Below are 11,963 nucleotides of genomic sequence, written 5' to 3' on the forward strand. Positions count from 1 at the left end.
GAATACAGAACCGAAGCCGAGAGGAGAGGAGAAAAAGAAAGGAGAAGAAGAAGAAGTCGCCTTGCCGCCGTTGTTTCCTTTTGTTCCGCCGCCGTCCGTCGCCGACCGCCCTCGCCGTTGTTCCTCGTCGCCGTCTGCCACGTTAGGTAAGTGAAATATGTAAATTTATTTGATTTAAGTTTATGTTTTAGGGTTTTTTTTTGATAAAAATTAGTTTAGGGTTATTTTTTATGAAAATTAGTTTAGGATTTTCTTTTGGAATAGATTTTTGTTTGTTAAATGTATTTTTGTATAGAGTGTGTGTAATTTGTAGTTGAATTGAAATTTGAAATTTGAATGGTTTAGGATTTTTGTTTTAGAAAATTGAATAAAATTGAATGGGGGTTGAATTGGGGGAGAGGTTTATTGTTAAATTGAAAATTGAATTGGGAGGGGGGTTTATATTTGAATTGAAAATTGAAAATTGAAAATTGAAATTGGGGGGGGGGGGGGGAGGGGAATTTAGTTGAATGGAAAATTGAAATTGGAGAGGGGGGGGGGAGTGGAGTTAATAGTTAAATTTAAAATTGAATTAGAGGGAGGGGGTTTAAGTTAAATTGAAAATTGAGATTGGGGGGGGGGGGGGGGAGGGGAATTTATAGTTGAATGGAAAATTGAAATTGGAGAGGGGGGGGGGAGTGGAGTTAATAGTTAAATTTAAAATTGAATTGGAGGGAGGGGGTTTAAGTTAAATTGAAAATTGAGATTGGGGGGGGGGGGGGGGAGGGGAATTTATAGTTGAATGAAAAATTGAAATTTGAAGGGGGGGGGGGGGAGTTAATAGTTAAATTGAATTGGGAATGTAATATGTGTGTTAAGATTTGTTTTTGCTATCCTGCAGTTATGGTAGCATTTTTTGTTTTGAATTTGTTTATGTTTGGGATGGCTATCCTGCAGTTATGGTAGCCTTTTTTGTTTTGAATTTGTTTATGTTTGGGATGGCTATCCTGCAGTTATGGTAGCCTTTTTTGTTTTGAATTTGTTTATGTTTGGGATGGCTATCCTGCAGTTATGGTAGCCTTTTTTGTTTTGAATTTGCTGGTATCAAGGGGTGGTAGTTAGGATAGCTTGAAGTATTTTGTTGTTAATAATTAGGTTGTGTTGGCTATCCTGCAGTTATGGTAGCCTTTGTAGTTTGGAGGGGTTTGTAGGATGTGAAGATATTTTGAAGTATTGTGTTGTTAATAATTAGGTTGTGTTGGCTATCCTGCAGTTATGGATAAGGGTTGGATGAAACTTAGAAATAAGTTATCCCTTGAGTATAGACATGGAGTGACCCAATTTTTAGAATTTGCCAAATTTCACGTTGATGCTTACGGACGATTGAGGTGTCCATGCAAGAGATGTTTGAATTTAAATTGGAGCTCATTAGAGGGTGTGGAAAGACATCTGCTGACTATAGGAATATCCCCCTACTACACAGAATGGGTGTATCATGGAGAGTCATTAAGCTATAGAGGTACAGAAAACTTTGAGGAAGGAACTAGTAGTAATCCTTTTAATGAAGGAACTAGTAGTACACAATTTAATGAAGAAGGTGATATCTTTGGTATGCTAAATGATTTACAAGCCCCTATAGAACATGAAGAGGAAATAGAGGAATTTCGTTTGGAAGATGAAATGGCGATGAATGTTGGGGTAAATATAGATGAAGATACAACAAATAATATATTTCAGGACTTATTGAATCAAGCATGTAATGAGTTGTACCCCGGTTGTTCTGAATTTTCGTCGTTGAATTTTTTGGTTAAGTTGATGCATGTGAAAGTTCTAAATGGTTGGAGTAACAAGTCGTTCGACATGTTGTTAGAACTTTTAAGAGCAGCGTTTCCAATGTGTAATAGTACTATTCCTAGTTCATTTTATGAAGCAAAACGAAAACTTCGTGACTTGGGCTTGGGATACGAGACTATTCACGCGTGCAAGTATGATTGTGTATTGTATTGGAAAGAGTTTGCTGATTTGCAACATTGTCCTACATGTGGCGAGGCTAGGTACAAGGTTAATGATAATAGAGGGAAAAAAATTCCGCATAAGGTATTGCGCCACTTTCCTTTAGTACCTAGATTACAGCGCTTGTTTGTATCGCAGGAAGGGTCTGCTGACATGAGATGGCATAGGGACAAACGTGTTGAAACAGATGATGTCTTGAGACATCCAGCTGATGCAGAGGGGTGGAAGCACTTTGATTCTGAATTTCCTGATTTTGCTTCTGATCCACGAAACGTGCGTTTGGGCTTGGCTTCAGATGGGTTTAACCCATTTGGTCAAATGAGTACCTCGTACAGTATGTGGCCTGTTGTGTTACTTCCTTACAATTTGCCACCATGGAAATGCATGAAAGAGACAAATTTCTTTATGTCATTGCTCATACCCGGTCCTAAATCTCCTGGTAGGGAAATTGATGTGTATCTCCAACCATTGATTGAGGAATTGAAAGACTTATGGACTTTTGGGGTGCGTACGTATGACTCTCTTACAGGTCAGTTCTTTCAGCTATACGCAGCCTTGTTGTGGACGATTAATGACTTCCCGGCGTATGGTGACCTATCAGGGTGGAGTACGAAGGGGTATCAGGCATGTCCTATATGCATGAGTGATAGATCGTCCTTCGGGATACGAGGTAGAATATCTTTCATGGGACATAGACGCTATCTTCCACAGAATCACGTGTGGCGTAGAAGTAGGCTACACGATGGAAAGGTAGAGCGTAAGGCTCCTCCTGTGGTGATGAATGGGTATGAAATATTAGAACAACTAGATCAGTTGGAATTTCCAGTTATGAGTAAACATCCTTCAATACAGGATAAGAAAAGAAAGAGAGCTCTTAATTGGACGAAGAAAAGTATTTTTTTCAATCTTCCTTATTGGTCGAGACTTTTGTTACGTCACAAACTTGATGTAATGCACATTGAGAAGAATGTTTGTGACAATTTGATTGGTACGTTATTGAACATCGAAGGGAAAACGAAGGATACCACGAATGCTAGGTTGGACTTACAAGATCTGAAGATAAGAAAGGATTTACATCTTGTAGAAGTGGGTAACCGATTGGTGAAGCCACATGCGAGCTACACGTTGACTACCTGTGAACGAGTAGAGTTTTGTAAGTTTCTGAAATCAGTTAAGTTTCCCGATGGATTTGTTTCCAATATATCGAGATGTGTGCATGAAAGAGAGGGGAAAATATCAGGACTAAAAACGCATGATTGCCATGTTTTATTACATCGACTGCTACCAATTGGTATTCGAGCATTCTTACCGAAGAACGTATACACTGCTATAACCGAATTATGTAATTTTTTCCGTGACTTGTGCGCCCGAACGATAAGAGTAAGTGATCTAGACAGATTGCAAGCAGATATCATAATCATACTTTGTAAGTTGGAAAGAATATTTCCACCTGCCTTTTTTAGCGTTATGGTGCACCTTGCCGTTCACTTACCATATGAAACGAAGATTACTGGTCCGGTTTCTTATAGTTGGATGTATCCGATCGAAAGGAGTCTACGAACGTTAAAGCAGTATGTTAGAAACAAAGCACGTCCTGAGGGGTCAATTGCAGAAGGCTATATCATGAATGAATCTAGTACCTTTTGTTCACGTTACCTACGTGGTATAGAGACTCGATTCACAAGAGATGAGCGAAATGATGATACCATTGTAGAGAACGAGGTAATTGGTGATTTTGAAATTTTCAAGCAGAAAGTACGACCCTTAGGTGCATCAAGTGTTCGTGCTATATCAGAGGAAGAGAAACGACTCTTCCATTGGTACATACTGAATAATGCTGACGAAATAACAGAGTATCGCAAGTAAGCATATTCATCATCTTTGTAATTTTTAAATATTTGTTATATATTGTTCTTACAGAAATTAAACTCATCTCTATTAGGAAACATTTGAGGCTCCAACGTCGACATGCTCAAACTTCTATGGATTTGTATAAAATACATGAACGAGCATTCCCTGAATGGTTTCGAGCACAGGTGTTAGAACTGCGTCAGTCTGCAAACCTATCTGATGATTTCTTCTCACTAGCGATGGGACCATCCTTTGACGTTCGTTGTTACAATGGATGCATCGTTGGTGGTGTAAGATTTCACACTATTGAACTTGATTCTCGACGTACTACTCAAAATAGTGGAATAATGGTCATTGGTGAAAGCGATGCAAGTGGAACTGGAGACAATAATTTCTACGGTGTTCTGGACGAAGTGTTGCACGTACAATATCCGTTGGGAAGAAATGTATGGCTATTTAAGTGTCGGTGGTATGACACGGACGTAAACAAAAGTCAAAGAACGACACACATTGAAGTAGGGTACAAATCTCTCAACACATCCCGATTTTGGTACGCGGAGGAACCTGTAATTCTTGCAACTCAAGCACATCAAGTTTTTTATGTAGATGATCCAAAAAATGGTATCAATTGGAAAGTTGTGCAAGTCATCCAAAATAAGCGTATTTGGGACGTGCCAGAAGTGGAGGATGTTCAGAATGACCATATTAATATAGTAGAAGTTGTTGTAAGCCACCAAGTGGATGACCACATCGAGGATGACACTCTATGCAGAAATGACGTTGATCCCACAATCGTTGAAAGACCGGTTGTGCGTCATGTCACTGACGACTTCATCGACGATGTGGATGAACACTTGTCACATGCAAGCGATGAGGAATTATAGTGACAAATTAAACCACGTATGCACATATTTATATCTAGTTTATATATTTTGATTCTAGCTATGTGTTTGTATTTGGTTATTGAATGTTTGTTTTTTATATGTCCATAGTCATTATGTCATATCGACGATCAAGTTTTATGGAGACGGACGATATGTTCCTCCAGTTTGAGGAGGATTTAGATAACATTGCGGGAGGGTCGTCATCTGTGGGCGACAATACGGGTGAGTCTAAGAATTTTATTCATTTTTAACTTACAAATATTTCATGTAGGGGTTCCTAACTTTATATCTTATTGTCTATTTATTGAGCAGGGTCTTCTTCTCAACAAACGACCCCGACTCCTAGGAGACGTGCGCAGTCTCGACTCTTGGAGTTAGAGCGCCACGTTGCAATAAATGGGCGCATTCCGATGACGATCGCCCCTGGAGCGGAGAAGCCTATTTCTCCACACGCCGTTCGCTTCAGCCAAGCGATAGGCGTGTGCGTGCGAAAGACATTTCCCGTCCGCTGTCTTAAGTGGACGGACGTTGGGAGAGAATACATTGAGGTCGTCAAGGGCGACCTCCAGGTAATTAAATGCACTACACATTTATATATGATTTCATTTGAAACATATCTAACTTTAACCAATCTAATGTGTTATGTTTGTAATGTGCAGCGATTCTTTGTGCTTGATTTCAACGATCAAGCAATGAACAGGTTTGTTGAGCATCAGATGCTCACGACCTTTAAAGAGTTCCGGGCCGACTGTCATAAACATTTCAAAAAGTACAGCGACCCGGAGGAGGCTCGTGCCAACCCACCAAACGCATTGGTTGGACGTGATGAGGATTGGCACTTCCTCTGCGACCATTATATCAGCCGTGCATTCCAGGTATTTGTCATGATTAATTATGATAACAAGTTTTTATATGTATAAGAAATAAACAATATAATTGTTTTAATGCAGGAGCAATCACGGACAAACAAGGCTGCTCGACAGAAGCAGCCTTACAATCATAGTAGCGGGTCGAAGTCGTTTCTACAACGACAGTATGAGCTCGCTGAAAGAAGAGGGCAGCCGGTCGATCGTGTGGAATTGTTCCGGGAAACACACGTTCGAGCTGGGACATTCGTGTCGCAGGCCGCCGAGGATGCGCATGTAAGTTATACCCTTATTAATTATCCACTTTTATTATATATTTTAGCGCGTTACCTAACATAATTTTTAAATTTGTTGCAGAATCAAATGCTGGAACTCCAATCCCAGCCTACCCCAGAGGGTAGTCAGCCACTCTCTGAGGATGAGATATGCGATCAGGTGTTGGGTCGACGACCAGGCTACTCAAAAGGCCTTGGTTGGGGACCCAAGCCGAAGGCCCGCAGAACGGCAAGTGCAAGCAGTTCGTCGACATCTTGTTCGCAGTCCACACAAAAAGAGATTGAATTACAAGCTAAACTTCATGAAGCTTTGGAACGGATTGAAGTACAAGATAGAAATCACCAAGCATTAGCTTCACAAGTGGAAGCTATGAAAAAGATGATTGAAGACCTAACTCGTGCACAACAGGGACCACCACATGATCCCTAGCCCTGCGGTACGTCGTATATGTCTCTATTATTCTTAAGTTTTTGCAATATATAATTATGTATTAAACTTAGTTATTTTTATACCATTTTTAGGACCGAAGGTGTAGAATGACGCGCATACGCACCTCGTTGGGAGATTGGGTCTTATGTTTATGTTTTTTGTATATTGAAAACTATATTTTCTTGTAATCAACTTATTCGTATTATTAATTTTAATTCTATGTTTTAATTTGTGTTTGTATATTTATTAATTTAATCCAAAACGTCGCCAAATTTTTTTGAGCAATCCGAACATCATTGTGAATGTTTGAGCAAAATATTATAAGGAAAAAAGTAAAAATAAAATATTTAAAAAAATATATAAAAAATATTTCCCGACGTTCATTACGTCGGGAAAAAAACGTCGGAAAATAGGCTTTCCCGACGCCGTGAGATGCGTCGGCATAAACGGCGTCGGGAATAAGGTTTTCCCGACGCCGGCTTTCCCGACGCATCCCACGGCGTCGGGAAAGCCTTTCCCGACGCCGTACCAATTCGGCGTCGGGAAAGCCTCTCGCGACGCATTTCCCCCGACGTTCTTCCCGACGTCGTTTTGTACGTCGGGATATCCTTTCCCGACGTTCTTTGCATTTTCGCCGACGTATTTGTGCGTCGGGAGTACCCACATCTCTTGTAGTGGATGGAATCGGGCTTTCTTGAAGAAAACATATGATATTCTATGGCTATTGGATGTCCATATATATGTATTATGGTAAATAAGAATTGGTATATATCTAAAAAAAATAACTCACAAATCATATTTGTCAATTACTGTATGTCAAGTTATGTATATTATTGTATATATGAAGGGGTATATATTTAAAAAATAACGTAACAAACATATCATATTAATCGTTTACTGTATCTCAATTTATATGCATTATTATATATATGAAGGGGTATATATAAACTAATTCACATAACAAACAATTGAAATTTCTTGGGGACTGTATGTAAAAATATATGCATTGTTATATAATGAAGTGGTATATGTCTAAAACAAATATTCCGGAATATAACGTTAAATGTTCTATGAATACTACGATTTAATGGAGTATAGAAAAATATAACAAACCGAGAAAGACAACTAACCGAATGCATGAGGAGAACGAAATGAAGAAATAAATTAAGATTCTGTAACAAAATAACAAAATAAATTAACCTATACAATTAATGTTAATCATAAGATTAAAATTGTCTTACAAATATGTGAACTTAATTAAGTAAAAAAAAATCTTATTTTAGGATATTTGTGAAATTTCATAGTCAAATTAGGTTTTTTTTCTCTAAACCTTTCTTTTTTTTTTCCTCCAATTTCTAACCCAATCCAACATTTACGATTTGGGTCATGTAATCCGGATTGGTTGGGTTATCGATTTTTTGAACACCCCTAACATTTAAACTATATTAAACTTATTTTTTGGCTCAATTGGACTTTAGCCCAAACCTTAATATTTAATTGGAACAAAATAATTAATTTAATCGAATAGCCAAAATGAAAACACATGACATGATCATACTTCGTCAATTTTATATCTTTAATTTCAATTAACGACACATGCCAACTATTAATTAGTCCCAAATATAATTATTTGTAATTTTACAATAACTTGGTAAATAACATAGTAATTTGTGATTGGTCCAAAATTTTCTCATCTAATAAATGCTTTTCAAGATATATGCACATGTATGTTCTTCTTCATATAATTTTATTTCTATTTTTATTCTTTGGCAGCTAGGGCACGTGTAACCTTTTTAGACAGTCAAGGCATCGACATACGTAGCGCACATTCACGCAATTCAAATGTTCTTGAAACGTGTCCGACGTTCTCTCTGCCAAACTTTTGCGAAGATCGCTCGCGTCCTCTTCTTCCCGATAAACGCTCTCCTCCACGCACTGCCTCCCTCACCCCTCTATAAATTGGAGAGAACCCATTCCATTAAAACACACAGAAAACCTCCTATCTTCCTCTCCTTTCGTCTTCGCCCTGTGTTCTGAGCATTTACATAAGCCCTTTGTTTCTATTCCCTGTACATACGAGTGCACGTTCGTACTGGGAAGCTGTGTTAACCTTGGGGAGCAAACGGCATAACGATTAGCACCATGGTCAGCCGAAATTGCTTTCAGGGCAGTGGTTCGTCACGACACAGCAATAAATCTGATCGACTTTATCTTCTAACAATCTAAAAGCAAACATGTCGATCAAGACCTTCATCAAAATCCTACCTGACCTGTTTAAACTTGAGCCACTTGACGGAACGAACTACCGTCGTTGGTCCCAAAAGTTGTTAATCTTCTTTGAGCAACTAGAAGTTGATTATGTCCTCACTACAGAGCTGCCGTCCTCTGACCCCCCAACTACCACTTCAACATCTTCTGATCCAGAATCATCTACGGGACCTTTTACTACTGTCGCTGTCGCTGATCAAGTAAAGAAGGACCAAATGGTCGATCCTGAAAAATATGCAAAGGATAACAAAACCGTTCGAGGACACCTGTTAAACCATATGTCAGACGCGATGTTTGATCTGTTCGTAGTCCATAAATCTACCAAGGACATCTGGAGCACCCTGGAATCACGGTATGGAGGAGATGATGGTGGACGAAAGAAATATGTGGTTGGAAAATGGCTACAATTCCAGATGACTGACGACAAGCCAGTCGTGGAACAAATACATGAGTACGAGAACCTAGTGGCAAACGTCCTGTCTGAAGGCATGAAGATGTGTGAAATACTTCAAGAAAATGTCCTGCTGGAAAAGTTTCCTCCATCCTAGAATGACTACCGTAATCATCTCAAGCACAAGAAGAAGGATCTAAAGCTTCAAGAACTCATCAGTCACATGCGCACGGAAGAAGCCAACAGACTGAAAGATAAGTTAGCCTCCCAAAATTTAAATTCAGTTAATGCTAACTTAGTCGAATTGCCTTTTGTAAACAGAGACAGAACGAAGCAGGAAAAAAGGCATAAAGGGAAAAACTCAGAGAAGAGACAGTTCAAGACTACTGGGGGACAAATTAAGAAGAAAAAGCTGGTCTGTTACGTGTGCGGAAATGAAGGACACAAATCATACCAATGCAACCAGAGGAAATGGAGACCAAGTCAGAAACCAACACCTCAAGCCAATCTAGCAGAACAAGACAGTGAGATCATAGCAGCCATAGTAGAGGCCAATATGATAGAAAACAAGACGGACTAGATTCTCGATACTGGAACTTCGAGACACTTCTGCACCAATCGTGAACTTTTCCATGACTACGAAGACACTGTCGATGGAGAATGCGTGTTCATGGGAAACTCAGCCACTGCAGTAGTAATCGGGAAAGGGAAGGTTATTTTAAAGTTAACTTCTGGCAAAACTTTATCTTTAAGTAATGTTCTATATGTCCCTTCCCTACGTAGGAACCTAGTGTCTGGGAGTCTGTTGAATCGGGCCAGGCTTAAAATTGTACTAGAAGGTGACAAAGTTGTCCTCACCAAAAATGGAGATTTTTTCGGTAAGGGGTATCTGTCTAATGGTCTATTTGTGCTAAACACGATTTCCATGAATGCAAATGCTTCTAGTTCTACTTACTTGATTGAATCTGCTAACTTATGGCATGGTAGACTAGGACATGTGAACTTTGCATCAATTAGAAAACTTAAAGACTTAAGACTCATTAATACTTCTGAGTCGCATGAAACTGGTAAATGCCCCATTTGTGTAGAAAGTAAATTCCATAAAAAGCCTTTCAAACCAGTTGAATATAGAACTACTGGTCTGTTAGAATTAATTCACTCAGATCTAGCCGACTTTAGAACCACTACTAGTAGAGGTGGTAAAAACTACTATGTATCCTTTGTTGATGATTACTCTAGATTCACTAAGATATACCTGATAAAAACAAAAAATGAAGCTGTTAGTATGTTTTTAAAATTCAAGGCAGAATCTGAGAATCAGTTAGGAAAAATGATAAAAAGATTAAGATCAGATAGAGGTGGTGAGTATTCTGATAAAACTCTTAAAGAATTTTGTGAATCAAATGTTATCATTCATGAATTTACTGCTCCTTACTCACCACAACAAAATGGCATAGCAGTACGAAAAAATAGAACTCTTAAAGAAATGATGAATGTCATGTTATTAAGCTCCGGCCTATCTGATAATACGTGGAGGGAAGCCGTGTTGTCTGCGTGTTTTATTCTTAATAGGATTCCCCACAAAAGACTAGACAAAACTCCATACGAACTCTAGAAAAGACATGCACCAAATCTTTCCTACCTGAAGGTCTCGGGATGCTTGGCTAAGGTACCATTTTCTGCATTGAAGAAAACTACAGTAGGATCTAAAACCTTTGACTGCATTTTTATCGGGTATGCTCAAAATAGTGTTGCATATAGGTTTATGTGTTTAAATGACAAAACTATAAACGAATCTAGAGATGTAAAATTCTTTGAGCATGTTTTTCTGTTAAAACAATCATTGTATGCTCCTAGCCTATCTAAAAGAATGCATGATCCTGAAAACCCCTCAATCGTTAGTGAAACACCTGTTTCTGAAACTGTTGATACTTCAAACCTAAGATGTGAATTAGAACTTAGGAGAAGTAAAAGACAGAGAACTGAGAAAAGTTTCGGTCCAGATTTCCTAAGCACCTTCATAGTGGAAAGACGTGATGAAATTGACTGTAACTTCACAAACTTGTACTTAATAGATGAGGATCCTAAAACTTACCAAGAAGTGCTAAACTCTGTAGATTCAAGTATGTGGAAAGAGGCCATTAAAAGTGAATTGGACTCACTGGTCATGAATCATACATGGGAACTAGTGGACCTTCCTATGGGAAACAAGCCAATTAGATGTAAGTGGATCTTTAAAAGAAAAACAAAACCAAATGGATCAATAGAAAGATACAAGGCTAGATTAGTGGTAGTAGGATATACCCAGAAACAAGGTGTTGACGATTTTGACACATATTCCCCTGTAACTAAGATAACCACAATTAGGGCCTTGATTGCATTGGCCACAATACATAACCTTCTTATTCACCAAATAGACGTAAAAACATCCTTTTTAAATGGTGACCTAGAAGAAGAAATTTATATGACACAACCAGAAGGCTTTAAAATCTCTGGGCAAGAAAACAAAGTATGTAAACTGAGAAAGTCCCTATACGGTCTCAAGCAAGCTCCCAAGCAGTGGTACGAAAAATTTAACAATACGTTGATAACCAATGGATTTAATATAAATTCCTCTGACACATGTGTTTATTCAAAGATGGTTGGAGCTGATTGCATATTAATATGTCTATATGTTGACGACATGTTAATCTTTGGAACAAACATGGAGTTAATAACTGATACTAAGTTTTTCCTCTCGTCATACTTTGAAATGAAGAACCTGGGAGAAGCAGACGTAATCCTAGGTGTTAAAATCAGGAAAAACAAAACCAATTTGTCTCTATGTCAATCTCATTACGTAGAGAAAATACTAAAGAAGTTTGATTCCTTTGATGTTTCTCCTGTCAGAACTCCCTTTAACGCTAGTAAACATCTTAAGAAGAATAAAGGAGATAGTGTGTCTCAACCTGAATATGCAAAGATCATAGGTAGTGTGATGTATTTAATGAATTACACTAGACCAGA

General features: G+C 38.5%; 1 protein-coding gene across 1 annotated transcript; it reads left to right on the forward strand.

The window, feature by feature from the left end:
• LOC127149277 (uncharacterized) lies at positions 1-6,526 on the forward strand. Its single transcript, XM_051084408.1, has 7 exons — positions 1-146; positions 4,836-4,949; positions 5,040-5,296; positions 5,387-5,602; positions 5,678-5,869; positions 5,951-6,305; positions 6,391-6,526. Exons 2-6 carry the CDS (start codon positions 4,841-4,843, stop codon positions 6,296-6,298), a joined length of 1,122 nt encoding a protein of 373 aa, XP_050940365.1. The 5' UTR covers positions 1-146; positions 4,836-4,840; the 3' UTR covers positions 6,299-6,305; positions 6,391-6,526.
• Positions 6,527-11,963: the final 5,437 nt, after the last annotated feature.

This window comes from Cucumis melo, chromosome 5 (assembly GCF_025177605.1).
Source record: "Cucumis melo cultivar AY chromosome 5, USDA_Cmelo_AY_1.0, whole genome shotgun sequence".
In the NCBI taxonomy this organism is placed as follows: Eukaryota; Viridiplantae; Streptophyta; class Magnoliopsida; order Cucurbitales; family Cucurbitaceae; genus Cucumis; species Cucumis melo.